At 40.8% G+C, this 17,529-nt stretch overlaps 2 protein-coding genes across 2 annotated transcripts; one reads left to right on the forward strand and one right to left on the reverse strand.

Moving 5' to 3' along the window:
* The first annotated feature begins 1,042 nt into the window (after window positions 1–1,042).
* wbp1la (WW domain binding protein 1-like a) lies at window positions 1,043–6,736 on the forward strand. Its single transcript, XM_030070394.1, has 4 exons — window positions 1,043–1,293; window positions 3,321–3,423; window positions 4,851–5,012; window positions 5,713–6,736. Exons 1-4 carry the CDS (start codon window positions 1,231–1,233, stop codon window positions 6,189–6,191), a joined length of 807 nt encoding a protein of 268 aa, XP_029926254.1. The 5' UTR covers window positions 1,043–1,230; the 3' UTR covers window positions 6,192–6,736.
* A 1,678-nt stretch (window positions 6,737–8,414) lies between these two features.
* cyp17a1 (cytochrome P450, family 17, subfamily A, polypeptide 1) lies at window positions 8,415–15,911 on the reverse strand. The gene is made up of 8 exons (XM_030070393.1): window positions 15,539–15,911; window positions 14,453–14,591; window positions 13,256–13,491; window positions 12,332–12,418; window positions 11,984–12,202; window positions 11,067–11,236; window positions 10,858–10,961; window positions 8,415–9,816 (listed from the first exon to the last, which is right to left on the reverse strand). The coding sequence occupies exons 1-8, from the start codon at window positions 15,851–15,853 to the stop codon at window positions 9,536–9,538; spliced, it is 1,551 nt and encodes a 516-aa protein (XP_029926253.1). The 5' UTR covers window positions 15,854–15,911; the 3' UTR covers window positions 8,415–9,535.
* Between the last annotated feature and the right edge of the window lie 1,618 nt (window positions 15,912–17,529).

Here is a 17,529-nt window from a genome sequence, read left to right on the forward strand (position 1 = left end):
TTGTTCAGTTGTGAAGGTAACATTTGTTTGTCAGTGTCAAGAGCATATGGTTTGAGCAAACGTTGGAGGCTAAATCATTCAGCTCTGTGCATCCATAAAATATTCCCAGTGAAGCACAGCACACACATTTTGCAGCAAATGATGACTGATAACAATCCCTGTGAACCACGTGTGAATGGATTAAATCAAGGGCTCCAAATGTTTTCATGTCAAGGCTTCTAATTACACAGACACTGGCCCCTTTGTAAGAAGATCTTGTGATTTTCTGAGAGGAGTTCTGCTTAGACCTGAACAACTGTTTGTACTGTCATGAGAAAACAGAGAGGAAACTAAAACTTCAAAAAGTCAACTGTCCTGTCACTAATTTCAAGAGAAAGAAATTATGATTTTGTTGAAGTATTCCATATTGAACAGTGGATCCATAGTCATCAGAGGTATGTAATATATAGCTTGCTGACAGTGAGGCTGAACTGATTCAGCCACAAATCAAAACTAAAATTAGATTTGGCAAATCTGATCGCTGCAGTCATGCATGTTTTATTTATTGATTTATTTAGGTCAATTTACATTCTTTTCATAAGGTGCTCCACTAGCTGTTTCAAATTTCATAAAAGCAAAATATGAGGTTTCATTTTAGAAGCCTACATCTTTCGACATCCCTGAATATTTTTAAGAGTTCTTAAGAAACAGAACATCATGTGCATACTGATCAGCTAAGTGTGCAATTTCTCTGCTGCTTACTTGAATTTAAAAAAAGAAAAAGACCCCTCCACAAAAAGCATGTAATTAAAAAAAAAAAATGATTTCAAATATAAAACATACTTTTTTATACATTTTAAATACAACGTTTGAACTCTCGCATTTCCCTGGTTAAATGGAGACACGACACACTGACGGCGCAGCCACACAGACTGAATGAAGCCCTGTGGGTGCAGCGTGCTGAATGATGTACCCGTGGATTCTACCTGGTAACAGGTGACGCAGCGGTTACCCATAAGCACCGTGTTAAAGTGACAGCAGGAACAGCCAATGGACGTCCGACAGACGAGTAGAACAATGGCAGAATGACAAAGGGGCAGGCTTACGAGAGACTTTGGTGAAGTTTTTTAAACTCTCCTTGTTTTGTTTGCGGTGTTACGCTACCAGCAATCCGCACAGGAGGACATTTTGGAAACAATGTCACTTTTAATGAACGGTTCACGAATTAAAGAAGAATAGATTTTTTTAGCAATGGGTTTACTGAAGTTCAACACTGGACGAGATAATCCTACGATAGCGGCGACAGTGGCAGAGGTAAAGTAACCCGTTAGCGTTAGAGTTTGGTTGCTAGCTAGCTACGTTAGCTTGTTAGCTGTCTTATTTTGAGTGCAGTTTCTGTTTCTCGTATTATGGCGTTACTAACAGCTGGCGGTGGCAGTAGCTTGAGCCTGTGCTTTTAGCAACAGTCAGAGGTATGAGTGCTGGGACAGCGCCGTGAAACTAGAGAGTGAGAGCAGGCTAGTGAGTGTGGGCTCGACGGCGCTGGGACACGGCTCCGGCAGACAGTCCGGCTGGGCTCAGCAGCTCCAGGCAGCACTTTGACCTTCTGTGTGCTGAAGGGAAATCACTGTAACACTGGAAGCAAACCGCCGTGGAAAGATCTTAACAACTTACTTGCTAGCAACATTTTCTCGGATTTTTACTCTTTTCTACAGAAACATTGTATTTTGTGTCTATGATTATAGTAACAAAGACGATAAGCCATTTTCCTTAGCAACTTAATTTTACTTCCTGTCAAATCCCACATTAACACATGAGAATATTAAAAAAAAAAAAAATGTATTCATGAAAACAACCTGTGCAATTTTTTAAATAATGTTGGAGAAATTAAAAATAAGCCCTTTAAGTGAAATTATTGTCATATGCTGGGTTTTATTTTTTAAACTTAATTTATTATTATTTTTAATCGTTTTTCTTTTTTGGTACGTCTTTCGTTTTTGCTGTATTTCTCTCTTTTGCCCTGCTGTTTATTTTATTGTATTTTTTTGCTTCATACAGTTGTAAATAATGTTATCTTTGTTCATGACTTGGAATAAAGATTAAAAAAGGTTTCTTGAGGCTGTGAATTAAGGATTCAATATCTTATAGTCAGAGTATGAGGAAGTAAAATAAAATGCATATGGTTATGCTTATGCAGTTGGCTGCCTCAGCCCTTTTTTTTTTTCAGTCAATTTCAAAGTCAGACTGGTCTAGCAGGAAACACTGAAGATTTGAGATCAGAGCCAGGAACAGAGAAGGGCTGCTAACTAATGTTGCCAAGCAAGAAAGTGCTGCACGAGTGTGGTGTGTGTCTGAGTGTGTGACAGAACATATCTGAAGGAAGGGAATTGGTGTGTGTGTGTGTGTGTGTGTGTGTGTGTGTGTGTGTGTGTGTGTGTGTGTGTGTGCGTGCATTCAGGGGTTGTTTACTTACATTCCTTGGCAACATGTTGAGCGTCCAATTCCAGAGAGGGTCTGCTGAGTCGGGTCCAGACAGCTTATGCGCTGCTGAGCTCACTCTATTGCTGGTATCCTCTTCCACAAGAACAGCTTCTACATTAAACCTTCCTCTTCACCCTCCTCCTCCTGTACCTCCTTCTTGGTTTATTCTGTGAGGTAGATTGTCCTACTGATGAAGCCATGTCTTTCTTATTGGGCATCCGACAGGTAATTTGAAACATTTGACATATCATTTGATTAGGATCCTACAAAATCCTTAGGACAATATGAAGTGCAGTTTGCCAATGCGTGTACGTCTGCGTGATATGAACAATATGCCATGTTTGGATTATTGCAAGGGCTGGCAGTGCATTCAGTACAGCCTCTATATTTGTTTCTGTGTTTGAGGAGAATTAGTATGCCAGATGCTTCACAGCATCCCTCCAATTTATTGTATTTATGTTAACACTTTTATGAAACTGTACTCATAAGCATCATAATGTACATTGAGTCCGCGTGATACTCATTAGAATCAGCGTGAAATAAGCACAGTGTGCTAAAAATACAGAGGGCAGTTGTATTTGGAGCAGCTACATACTTAATAAAATGATTAAACTGATTGCAAATTTCTGGTGTTTGTGTTGTAAAAGACCTTGATCAAGTCTTGGTGGGTTGATAATCCTCTTGTATTGCAACATAATGCACCTGAAGTAAAGTGAAACGGTAAATATCATAAAATGCATTCCCAAAATCCCCATATTGTATTTTTTGCTACATAATATTGCTATATGGTAGCTATTGTTGCAGTAGACTGTTGAGGACCATGAGTGTGACCATTGTGTGTGCTGTTCTGTATTTCCCAGACCAAGTTGGTGTGCCAAGGGCTGAACAACCAGAGCTACATTTGTGAGACGGGTCACTGCTGTGGAGAGATGCAGTGCTGCACCTACTACTATGAACTGTGGTGTGAGTGACCTCTCCTTTTTATTCACCATTTAAAATGTTTGAATGTTCCAAAGTACTGCATGCCACTCCATAAATAATATGAGCAAGGATTACATATGCAGTCAACACAGTGATTTTGTCATAAGGCCAAATCTGCATTTAAAGCCATGGTCAAAACATTCTGGCGTTGTTTCAGTTTTGTAGTATCTATTGAAAATGGCATACATCTTAACAGGCAGCACTATCTCTGACAGCTGCTCCGTTGTAGGCATTAGTGGTGAAATTCATTACATCAAAGTATAATCTGAGCTTAGGACTGAATTTTTAGTGTAAGTTTACCTGTATTATTAGTCAGTTAGTTAATTAAGTTTATTCATTGTCCCAAAAGGGCAATTACTTTGCAGCATGTTATAGACAAAAATTCTAACAACAATAAAAATAGGCAGGTGTTGACAGTTTGCACTGTGACTAAGTGAATACCACAGCTATGTAGTGCAATTCAAAAGTCAATTAAGTATACAGAGCACAATTACATGAAAGAAATATACAAAAGGAGGTTTAGTATACAAGAGCTTGTGCAAAAGACATCAGTATGATATACTGCATGTAAAAGTGATATTAAAAGTCTGTTAATATGAAGGCAGTCATAAAATTCTAAATACCTAATTTTGGCATGTGCACTGCCACTGAAAATCCACGAGCCTGTAGATAGGCAGTGTATTTTACTCAGATCTGTAATGCACATCCTTGCAAAACAGAACCATGGCGGTTAAGGGCAAATGCATCAAGATTAAAAAAAAAAAAATGTCATTTCTGGTTCACTGCTTACGTGACTACTGCTCTTTGGGTTTTTAGGACACCATATGACTGCAAATTTTACATATTTGTAAGACATACAGTCCACTTTCATTTTTGCCTGATGTTGTGAAGAGTAACCTCAAGTCACACATTGATCAGTTTATGGTAGGCACTGAACATGGACCAAAATGTTGAAGTCTTGAAAACAGTTTTGGAGACAGTCCCAGTTGTCCCAGTGCAGCCTGGCGCTGACTCTGATGTGTCACTGGGTGTGTGGACTTGTTTACTGGTGGAGCTGGTGGTGGCTGGCAGCCTGCTTGTCTCTCATGTTACTGCAGCAGCCTTGTACCATTTTTAATAAGCACTTGACAGCCCTTCAGATCACTCACTGGTGTTTGTAAAGATAAGCGAGTGCTTTGTGGCTCACTGTCTAGTTTTTTTCCTCAAAGGATCTTTCAGGCAAGGCAGTGGTAGCAGCCAACTGGAACTGGAAGCCTGTTTAGGGCTACTTGTAACCTGAGAGCTGCATCTAGCCTCCCCCAAAACGTTTTGCTCTCTCCTACTTGACAGCAGTTTCATTTGCTAGGTAAAGTGTGTTTGCATACATGTTTGTTTGTATTTGTCTTCCTAAGTCTGTCCCCACCTTACAGGGTTTTGGTTGGTGTGGACTCTGATTATTATCCTGACATGTTGCTGTTTGTGTCAGCACCGACGCTCCAAGCAGCGCTTCCAGCAGCAGCGTCGGCAGAACGAGATCAACCTCATTGCCTACAGGGAGGCCCACAACCACACACAACTGCCCCTCTATCTCAGTCAGTATCACTTGCTATCTATTAGCCCATCTTAAATAAGTTGTTTTTGAGGGTCACTGAAAAAGTGTTTAAAAATGAATGAGCTTCAATATATTCTACAGGTTTTCTGTTTTTTAGAATGAGTATGCAGTGCATAATGTGACCAAATGAGCCAACACAGTTGATGAAACAGTTTCATAATAAGCCAATACTAGGCAACATGATGGAATTGCTGCCTATAATCACCAGTTTACTTAATAGGCTTCAGATATCATGATGTGGGAGAAATGAATGGGCTTTCCTAATTCCTTCAAAATAATTTGACATTTGAAAGTTTTCCTATAAACAAAGTACATTTTCCCCACATTTTCTATGACCTGAACATGGTAAGTGTAATTTAGAAAAAAAAAAAAAAAAAAAAAAAACACTGACCATGACCTGTCACACATGATGGGAGTTATTCTCCTCCTCCACTTTTGTTGACAAAAGTGGAGGAGGAGAATAACAAGGAGCACAGAATGGACAAATAAATGGACATGGTAGCTTGCTAACCAGCTATGGTTTATAAAAAAAATACATCTGACTTCTTAGGCCTTTGAAATCCTCTTTACTAGCATCAATTCTGAAAAATGATCATTGGTGGTGTCCGCCTTAACAGGAATGTCAATTACACATCACTCTGTTCTTTGCACATTTTTGTGTTTGCTCTTTTATTCCTCAGGATTCTTACCTGACTACCTGCTGCCGGCATATGAGGAAGTAGTCAACCGGCCAGCCACGCCTCCTCCTCCCTACAGCCCCCTCCAGTCTGTGACCGTACCTGCCAACCCACCCGAATGCCCTCCCAGTCTTCACCCCCAGCCTGACGCAGCTAACGCATCTGACGCCCTGCTGGCCGCAGCTCCAGAGGCCGGCCAGACCCAGCTTCATAGCCCCTCACACCCCAGCAACAAGGAGTCGACCACAGGACGGTACCGGCGTTTCACGGGCGATTCTGGAATCGAAGTGTGCGATGGCCAGGAATTGTGGGATCAACAAGGCTTTCACGGAAGAGAAGAGGAGGAGGAGGAGATGGAGGAAGTGGAGGACCCATGTGACCGCTGTGGTCTCCAGACAGTTGAACATATTACAGATGCAGACACCCATGAAAACATGGATCAACACACAAATCTGGATACAGACCCACAGTCTCTTAGGTAATCCAGTGTAAGCCGGCTTCTGCAGCTGTGAAGTGACGCTGCAGGACAGTAGTTGAATGCATTAATGTAACTTTGATGCTCAGGGGTTTCGTGTGTGTGTGTACATGTGTATGTTTATTTGACTAACAACGGTGTGTTGGGCAGGTTTGGAGCGTATAGAAAAGTGTGACAAAACATTTTCCAAGAACTTAAAGTTACTTTATGCAACTTTTTGCCTGTAGGTATGAAATGTATTGTTGATGTCTCCCTCCTCCCTTTAAGTTGGGCAAGTTGACATGCCAGCACTTGCCACTCATCACAAAAGCAGTGTTGATGTTCAGTGTTGGTGAACGTTTAGTGTCACTGCCCTTGTTTGTGTTGCTCTCCTCCATTGTTGATGCAACATCTTCTCCTTGCCCTAAGCACCTACAAAGCACAAGTGCACTTGTTTATTTTAATGTTTAAAAGTTGTATTATGTAGCCTTACAGGACCATACCAGTGATTTTGTATGTTTAGCGTAATATTTATAAAATGTATACACTGCAAAAACTCAAAATCTTACCAAGAATATTTGTCTTATTTCTAGTCAAAATATGTCATTACACTTAAAATAAGACATGATCACCAAAGAAATAACTTGTTTTTAGACAATTTTCACTTGTTTCAAGTGAATTTTCACCTTTTCCACTGGCAAATTTTGCCAATGAAACAAGCAAATTTTCAATTGAAAATTCACTTGAAACAAGTGAAAATTGTCTAAAAACAACTTACGTCTTTGGTGATCATGTCTTATTTTAAGTGTAATGAGATATTTTGACTAGAAATAAGACAAATATTCTTGGTAAGATTTTGAGTTTTTGCAGTGTATACTTCATTTTAGAACTCCAGTTGAATTTTTCCTCCCTTTTCTCCAGCCATTGGTTTCCATTCATTCCACTATGATGTGAAAATGAACTTTCAGAGACTTGAAACTTTCTTCACACCAGTATTCCATCACCATAATAAAGTCATTCACATTAGTCGTTCACATTAAAGCAGCAGCACTGTTGGGTTTTCAGGACGTGAAATTGGGTCAAATGCTTAGAACTTAATCTCCGTGAAAATTTTTGCTTGACACTGTCGGTTATCAGTTGTGTGATTTATGAATGTTGACAACTTTGTTAGCCACAGAATCAGAACATTATAAGGTGTCTGTTTCAGCCAAATATTAAGATTTAAAAATCAAAGGATTTTGACTGTATTTTGCGTAATCTTTACCTTTAAGTTAGGCAAGGCAATGCAAATATATTTGTGTTGTACAATTCAGACCTAAAGGCAACCCAACACAACCATCAACAGAATGGTTTGTTGCCAAGTAAAATGTGGGTGAATTGTACTTAACAGGCCAAACATGAAAATCACTGGGATGGTCCTTCAGGTTTCTTAAAAATTGAGTAAAATCACAAGACGGTTTGGAAAATCATCACTATACTTCACCACAAGGAGTCTTTCCTGTTTTATTATGAATTCCTCAAACAGGATCATTTTTCTAGCAAATTATCTTTTGCCCTTACTCAGAGATCATTTCTCATTATTGTCCTGTAGTCAGTTTGTAAATAGGGCAACAGTCCAAAATGTACTAAATAGAGGTTTTGGGAAAGTGCTTTGATTCTGAAATGTAAGCTATTTATTAACCCTGGAATGATTACTTTCAACGTGTCTGCTGGTGTGTATCTCCAGCTGCCCAACACAGATGCAACACAAGTTGTGAAAACAGACGTCCCTGTAGGATGTCATTGTGCCATAATAATGTAGCCTTATGTAGCTTTTCAGTAGAGGATATTTAGGTGTACTACTTCAACGGTTTCAGTCTCCTTTGACTTACAGTTGATTATTGAGTAAGTGAGATGAATCAATTAACCAATGCATACTGTTTAATATGGTTAATAGTCTATGCAGCATTTGTGTTCATGGAGTTTGCCAAAAAAAAAAAAAAAAAAAGCTCTGCGCGCAGACCTGTGTTAAAATACTTTGCAACATTTTTTTTTTCCAAGAATCAGTTGAGAATCCTCTCCCATGTGGGACGGTTGCATTTAACATGCATTTTCTGCAGATTCTGTTTTGAATTTGACCCAGGTTTGTTGCAAAGATAAACTGAATGTGGACTGAAATGTGTCCTCGCAGACAGATGACGTGGTTTTGTGGTAGAGCGCGTGCTGTTTTCTCCTAGAATAGTAGAAAGGGAATGACAGACTTGACTGCAGCTCAAGGATACACTCCATCTGTAATTGTATTAAAATAGTGGGGAAGCTGCCAGTGAAACCAAAACAATACAGTGCACTGGGTGCAATATCCCCCGATTATGTCAGTTCAGCACTTTTCCATATGCAGCATTGAACAGTGGTCTTTCAACCTCTGGTGCTACATCTGTATATAAGCTCTCTTTATTATCCGCTAAGTGAAATTATATTTTTCTGTTTTTCTGTCACATTTTGTATAAAACACGACAAAAAATGGTTATTAAAAGATGCGGAGAACCATTTGTGCATGCTGTTGCTTATTTGTGTTTTGATGACTAATATAGGATGTAACAATTTTAATATCAACCCCATATGTTATGTATTGAATAGTAACTACACATCGACCATTGATGCATTGAATGGTGAAGGTCTGTTGACAGTGAACTTGGTTTCATTCATTGACTTGTAGATTGACAGAAAAAGACACATTCAAAAGTGTGTTTTAGCGTCTGTGTTGACTCGAAACAAAGTTAGCTGCAAAATGGACTGTTTTCTGTCTGTTTCATGTTCAAGTGTGTGTGTAAAATAACACCACTTTCCAGAGTCCGTCTTTACTCGTCAGTGAATAAAAGCTGTATGTGCACACAATGACAGTCAAAGTGACTGGACAGCAGAAATAGACAGCATTTGCAGTGCTTCCTTGTTTAAAAAAGCTAATTTTTATCATAATTCAACAGAAATTATTGCAGTTACAAAATGTGACTCTTTTCATCATAAAGTAGACAGCTCTACAGTTCAACACTACACAACAAACACTTTGTGATATGGATCCTTAGGACAACATGTCATCAAATGGGGCTCTGATGTCCTAATGTGTTCTGTCTGGGAGTCTGTGTCACAAAAACATTCAACAGCAGTGGCTTTGAATCGTGCCAAGACTGCCGGTTTTCATTCCAACCAAAGCAGCATTCCATTTTGCAGCAGCCTGATCTCACTGATAAACACCTGCAACCGGGGAGGAGGGGCCTCACAGTGGAATGAGCCCACTGTGGTATTTTGTCAGACTGAAAACCTCCAGACGTGCGGGCCACGTGGTGGAGAAACACTGCTCTAGAGGGAGTGGGGGAAAAACAGTCAGAGATGATGTTAGCATGATGGGGCCTTGCCCCCCCCCCATCCCGGTCTGGGCGTGGCGTTCACTTTGTGTCTGGCCGGCTGGAGGACCACGCCGAACTTGCCCTCCAGGCTGGGCAGCGGCTGGCCTGCCGGCACGGTGAGGGTGAAGCGCTGCAGGATCCAGGACAGGAAGAGGAAGAGCTCCATCTTGGCCAAGGCCTCCCCCAGACACACCCTCACCCCGGCACCGAACGGCAGGTAGCTGGGTGACGGGATCACCAAGCCCGTGCCCTCCTTGTTCAGGAAGCGTCCTGCAGAGAGGAAACACAGGACATCACTTCACTCAGCTGCCGTCTTACATTGTGGTCCAAATGACCAGCCTTACATTTCAGCTTCAGCTGATGAGACGTTTGAGGTCGATACCAATGTGTGTATATTTTTTAGCATCCAGTTAATGTTAGCCGACAAGTTGACCTTTATCAGATTCAGATTTAGATTTATTGCCATGTCAACAAGTTGATAGGAATTTGTTATGGTAGACTCTCAGACATAAATATCATAAACGAGGACAGTACAGCAGCACATCGTGTACAAAAAGACAATCATAAACACAAGAAAACAGACAGTGAACAATAAACAACACCCAGTGGCATAGAAATGCCAAAAAATGACAAGGATTCAGTGCTTTTTTTTTTTTTTTTTTTTTGTCTAAGAATTCATTAACTTTGGACTTTTTTGCTGAGTGTTGTAAGCATGTAATCTACCAGTTGTCCACCAATTAATGTGCTTATCCTGCTTTTCTTTTCTTTTCTTTTTTTTTGTCAGTCAACTCTCAAGTGTACAATGGCATATTAGTAGCATTGTATGGGGAGAAAAAAATACGCAGCCGGGGGCTATGCTGCTGAGGTTAGGAAGCAAAAAAAACTTGAAAATTAGTACTTAGTTATGTTAGACGGGCCTGTTTGGCACTGCCCTCACTGAAGCCCCAGGCTATCCATAACGACAGATATGTATCCTGTCTTCAAAGCAGCGTTTATTAATGCTGAGTTAGATCTGAGTTCACAATTCACACGTGTAGCCGGAGGCTCTCGGCTAAGGTACTGTCTACAAACACTGCAACTGTACATTCCATTCAGAATGTTCTGAAGTGAATGTTTGACTGTTTATCCAGCCGTGCAGAGGGTGAAAATGTGCAGTTGGCCCTGGTAGAGGCCAAAGATGGTCCTGGAAAGTCATTTAACTGTCACTTTTAGACAGTTAAATTGGCTAACGCTTTATTGGTACAACATGTGAGTGAGTGAATGAATGATGATGAATGATGACTGAATGATGGCATGGGAGCTCAGCCTCACCAGGGTCAAAGAGCTCTGGGTTTTTCCATTCCTTCTCGTCGTGGTGCAGAGACCACAGGTTGATGATGACTCGAGCTCCTTTCCTCACCGTGAATTCCCCGAGGCTGGAGAGAGAAACACACGGCAAGGTCAGCACCAGGATCCTGTTTGTCTCTCCTTTGTCACAAGGATAAAAAACAGGAGGGTGAGTAAATGTAGTCATGTGGTACCTGGTGTCACTGAGGGCCACGTGGGGGATAAGCAGAGGGGCCACAGGACGAATACGTAACACCTCCCTGATGGTGGCCTCCAGGTAGGGCAGACTGCCTCTGTCACTGAGCTGTGGGGTCCGGTCCCCCCCTATCTTACTGTCCAGCTCCTCCTGGATACGCCTCTGCACCTACACACACACACACACACACACACACACACACACACACACACACACACACACACACACACACAGCACATAAACACTGTACACTTTTCCCACTGGAAGCACAACTTTTCAGGAACCAAAAAAACTCTGTTTCATTTCATAATGTGCTCGAATTATAACATTAAATGTTTTATAAATGTTTAATAATTCATAATAATTTCTTGTTTTTATAATTTTTTTTTGTCTAATGTTCCAGTAATTTTTTACTTTTTCAGATTTTTTTTTTTTTTCTTTTACTTCTCACCAATTCCCAATTTTAGGGTCATTTCTCACCAATTTGCTCATCACCAAAACAAGTCAGTTGCTTAGGCTAATTAATTAATTGATTTATTTATTTACTTATTTTCTAGTAGTTTTTAAGGTTTTTTAACCTTTTGAAACCTAGGAGCCTGATGTAGGGCTTTTATTTTGAAAGGTCATATTTCACCCTTTGAACGTGATTCATGTGTAATTTCCTTGCAATTTTTTTTTAAAAACAGTTTTTCTTTCTAATCTCCAGATGTGGCGGCAGGGCAGTTGCTAGGAATTCTGGGTCCCCTGAAAGAATATCGGTGTGGGCCCCTCTACCCCATTCATTGCCACTTTTTTAACTGTGTGTGGGCCCTAGTGGGGCCTTAGAATTGTCATCACCTTTCCCCCCTATACGACGGCACTGTGTGGTGGCTCGATTTGTGATTCACACACACACCCCTGCTGCCTCGGCCCTACCTGTGGGTGGTGGATAAGGTAGGTGACGGCCCATTTGAGCACCGTGGTGGTGGTCTCCACGCCGGCTCCAAAGATGTCACCTACGGTCATGAGGACGTGGTCGTCGCTGAGGCCCACCGACTCTGCGCCGATTTCAGCCGTGTTGTTGTTCTCGGCGCTGCGCTTGGCTCTCAGCAGGGCGTCCAGCAGGTCTCTCTGCACATGGTCACTGTAGTCTGCCTGGACCACACGGATACATACACATCTATGCATGCATGCAGCAGTTTAGCCATAACAGGTACAGTCTATCCCTCTCAAGCGTATCCTCCACCTGCACAGAGCAGGATGCTGCTGGACACAGAGGCCTACCTTGTGTTCATCATATTTCTTCTGAAGAAGACTGTCCCTGATTGAAACACAATGCTTCAGGAGACGCAGCTCTACACTGGGAAAAACCTGAGGGAGAAATATTAATCATGAGCAATTCATCATTATAACAACAATGAGAACAGACAGAACAGCTGCAGCTTAAAACAGCTGTTCTGTAGGACAGTAGTGGTGCTATCTTCCTCTCAGTGTTACTGAGTGCTGGATACTGGCTGGATGCTCCAAATGCTAACTGTTAGCCTCCTGCCACTGAGCTGGACTTCCCCCCAGCTAACATTCTGAAAAATAGCTCATGCTTAGCATTTGGAGCATCCAGATATCCAGCCAGTATCCAGCACTCAGTAGCATTTTCCTGCATATACGTTGTGCATCCTCATATTTTGATATCTTTGTTAACTCTACTTCTAATATGAAAGTGTCAGCTCTGTTATGTTTAAATAATCCCCAATCCCTATTTGTTACTCTCTTAAAGGTGCCATATCTAGCATTGTAACATCACTCCACTTTTACCATGTGAATTTTGAAACAAGAGTAGGTGTATGACTCCCAGAGGCACTGAGTGTTGGATTCAACAGGGAATGCTTCAGGAGAAGGTCTTCCAGCGCAAACAGAGCAAGAAGCAGCTTCCTCTGTGTGACAGGAAGCACCAGGGATCATGGGAAGTGTGGTCTTAATTTTATAAAACACAAGCACTAACATTAGCACTGGCATGAAACAGAGTCCAGTCACCTCACAGTAACTTTACTAAGATGTCACAATTAATTTGACACTGATATATATGTTACATGTTGCACCTTTACATGTGCTCTGTTTCTGTGTGCTGCATCTTTGCTTCAAAGTCCCAGTCCACCCCACAGTGGAGGCGCACCTTTATGCCTCCTCTTCAGTGTTCTGTAAGTCATGCACCTGTAACCAGGGGAAGATGTCCACCAGGCTGTCCTTGGCCACAGTGTCCACGATGCCCTGGCTGTAGCGCAGCATGGACTCGAACTCGGGGTCTCCTCGGCGGTAGGACGAGTTGAAGCAGAGCGAGCAGATGACGTTGGTGACGGCCCGGGTCAGCTCTGGAGAGAGATCCAGAGCCAGGCCGCTGGACGCCGCCTCAGACAGGATGACACACAGGGACCCGGCCTCTCGACAGACTGGACAGGAATGAGCAGCATGGATGCATCATGTCATGTTACACTGAGCCATGTCAGCTCATACTGGGATGTGTTGCTGTGATATGTTATGTTAGTGTGAAATTCAGAAATACTGATAAATATGCAATATATAACCACTAAGGAGGATATATGAACATAAAGTAGACAAGTGAGTGATCTTACATATTCACATTTACATTGTGTTGTATGGTAAGTCTGGAGAAGTGATACAGTATATTTTTTCCACATCCAATCTGAACAAAGCATTTATTTTTGCTAGTAAAGTGAAGTTAATGTGATAGGATAAAGTAAATTTAATGTTAGTCAGTTAATGTAATTAGATTAAATTAATTTAATGTCGCTGAGGTCAGTTATGTTACGTTAAGGTTAGTTATTGTAATTTGATTTGATAAGTCAGTGTGATTAGATAAAATTAATTTATGTTATTCAGTTATTGTTTTCATCAATCTTTTTGGGTTAATTTTGTGGTAATTTATGATAATTATCTTGTATTATGACATTAAATGTTTTATAAATGTTTAATAATTCATAATAATTTCTTGTTTTTTTAATAACTTTTTTGTTGTTACTTTTTAAAATATTTTTTGTCTAATTTTCCAGTAATGTTTTACTTTTTCAGATTTTTTTTTTTTTTTTAACTTCTCACTAATTCCTAATTTTAGGGTCATTTCTCACCAATTTGCTCATTACCAAAACAAGTCAGTTGCTCAGGCTAATTAATTGATTAATACATTCATTTATTTACTTATTTTATAGTAGTTTTTAAGCTTTTTTGGCAATTTTTCTTCTTTTTGTTGCAAATTTGCTAATTCACTAACCCCTAAAATAATAAATAAACAAATAAACAAGTGATAATAAGTGGTGTTAGTAAATGAGCCATATAAAGGCACTGGTGTGGTCCGTTCCATCCTGATGGCTGCAGTCTGGAGGCTGTACTCACTGATCTTCTCGATGGAAGCGGAGCCCTCTCCAAACATGCACAGCGCTCCGTGGACGATTTTTCGGTGGAACCTCCAGGTGGGACTGTAGTCTCCAAAGGCAATGTCTTTCCCATCTCTGGTCAGCACATCTGTGGTGACCTGCGTGACATATGGATGAACTTATGATGGCCAGTGGGAAACACAAATGGCTCAGATGAACATCACCCAGAAGACTTGGTGGGCTGGGGGAGAGGGGAGGGGCTCTGGACACAGGAATGAAATCACCATGAAATTACAACAAACAAACAAACAAAAAAACAAACAAATAAGATCATGAAATTTGCAAATTCATGATGTTTCCTTTAGTTTAAAATTTTGGGAAAATTAATTAATTAATTAATTTTGTGGTAACTTCATGGTGATTGTCTTGTATTTAACATTTGTATTATAGTATGTTGAAAACCGATTTTCTTTTTTTTTTTTGTTATTTCTATGAATGATTTACAAATTTTCTGTTCTTTCTTTGTCTCATTTTCTAGTCATTTTCTTCTTTTTTTTTGCCTTTCACAGGCAAGAAAGACAAAATAAAAGCAGACGGTACACCACCTGTCAGTCCGAACTTCACTTCCCTGAATGGTTTTAAAGCAACAATGTCACATTTTGTGATGTCAGTGACTGCATTTTAGACTTGCTGCCTGTTTGACTGAACTGTATTTTCTTTGTCATTTCTGTGGCACTTTTCGGCCTCAGATCTGTCTGGAAAACAGATGAAGAGTTCATTTGCAAAAACAGATATCTCCATTTCAATTTACTAAAACATTTTAAACTTTTTTGAATTTTATTAAAATTTACTTTATATTTATTTCTATTTTTTATATGTTTATTTTGCCTGGCATAATGTTTATTATCCTAAATCATGCTTTGTGTGCGTGTGTGTGTGTGTGTATGTGTGTGTGTACTCCAAGCAGTATCAGTGAAAAAGGTGTATTCATTTTAAGAATGGCTTTTATCTGTTTTTGCAAATGAACTCTTCAGATATTACTAATATATGACTAATATCAGTATTGATAACAAGACTAGAGGAAGAGAGAGAGAGAGTCACCCACAGTTCTGGGTCTTCCCGCGAAGATCTTGCCCTTCTTCAGCAGGACTTCTTTGGCGTGGCTGTGCTGGTTGACTATGATCACATTGTGGGAGCCCATCATCAGAGAGTACGTCTGTCCGTATTTGGCCTGCAGGTCCCGGAACACCACGTGCGGCGGCTGCGAGCTCCGCAGACTCAGCAGGCTGCCAATGATGGGCAGCGCCGGGAGGCTGGGAAGCTCCTGAGAGCCCCGCTGGGACGTCCTGAGCTTCACCTGCAGCAGCATCAGAGCCAGCCCGACTGCCAAAAACATAAAAATACACAAAAACCAAGCCATCGCTGTGCTGGAGGGACAGACAGACAGAAAGACAGAGAGAGGCGTCAGCGGCGGCAGGGCATGGTGCACAGGACGTTGCAGAAAGCCCCGAGGCTGCAGGCTTTTATCCGGCTCCTTCAATGGCAGCTCCTTGACCCTGCGTGTCTGAGCCGTGCTATCACCTGGAGCCGAGCCCAGTTTACACAAGATACGGCCAGTCACCTTCAACAGGCTGTGTGAATCCCAAACACAACTGATCACCATGTTTCTGTGTTACTCTCAAAACAATACTGCCTCTTAGATGGTTCTTCAAAGTGTTCTCTGTTCAACAAAGAACCACCACAAATTGAAAGTGACCTCTTTATTTAGGGGCTGGTTCTTCTCACACTTTAGGTGGTTCTTTAAAGAACTAAAGGTTCCTCATGTTTATTGGAGTTATTTGGTGGCAGCAGGAGCAACAATTCTTTTCATTGTGGATCAATCTGCAGTTTATTTTCTCAGTGAATGGATGAATGTCTTGCTCTATAAACCATCAGAAAACAGTGAGAAATGCCACAGCGTCACAGCTGACATTTTTAATACTTCATCTGGAACCCAATTAAGGAAAAAGGAACGTGGAGAACCGGCCAACAACATGTTCATGTTGGTTTTCAACCTGACCACAATCATCTGATTTAAAACGCCTAAGGAACCTTTTATTCTGAAAAATTACTAAAGAACCATTAAAAAGGGATCTTTAATGGACCAGTTGGGTCCACAAAAAAACTTTCTTAAAAATTGAGAACCTATTTTTGTTAAAGTTCTTTAAACAACCATTTATGGTTCCTAAGGGAACTATTTTTGATGGTTCTCTGAAGCACCTTGGGGGATTCTTTAAAGAACCATCTACAGAAATGATTCTTTAAAGAACCTCGTGCTAAAAGGTTCTTTGTGGAACCAAAAATGTTTCCTCATGGCATCACCCTGGAGAACCATTTCTGGTTCCAGTTAGCACTTGTATTTTTCTGGGTGCAGGGCCTCATGGTTTTCAGTGGTAATAGTGTCATTATAGTGAGTGTATTACTGCTCTTCATGGTATTTGCTATAGTATCACTACTGTCTGCCAAGTGTCCCAGAGGGCTGGTGGACATGGTGGTGTCTGTCCTGTCAAAGATCCTGTTTGTAATCTCTCTCTCTCTCTCTCTCTCTCTCTCTCTCTCTCTCTCTCTCTCTCTCTCTCTCTATTTGTTTTCTGATATTAAAACATATTTGACTACTCTTGAAATTTCAAAAGTCAGAAAAAAAACAAGTTGGCAAAAACCATTACATCAGATGTATCCCAGGTTGTTAGCAGACTGTGAGGGTTTTCCTGTTTTGGTTTCTTTCTTTCTTTTCCAAAACGTTTGTTTGTTGTTGTTCATTGTAATTTATTTATTAGGGCCCGAGCACTGGAACAGTGCGAAGCCCTATTGTTTTTGTAGTGTTTTTTCTTCTTCTTCTTCTTCTTATTATTATTACGTCTAAATAACCCTTAATTTGCCCCCCTAAACATGCTCCAAAACTCACCAAATTCGGCACACAGGCCAGGTCTGGCGAAAAATTTGATAAAATGGTCAAACAGACCCCCAAGGTGCAAAAATGGGCTCGGTAGCGCCACCTAGGCACACAAAGGCAGCCCCTGCGACCCACAGGAATGTGATAGAAACACCAAACCAACG

The sequence above is a fragment of the Myripristis murdjan genome, chromosome 15, assembly GCF_902150065.1.
Source record: "Myripristis murdjan chromosome 15, fMyrMur1.1, whole genome shotgun sequence".
NCBI classification, from domain to species: domain Eukaryota; kingdom Metazoa; phylum Chordata; class Actinopteri; order Holocentriformes; family Holocentridae; genus Myripristis; species Myripristis murdjan.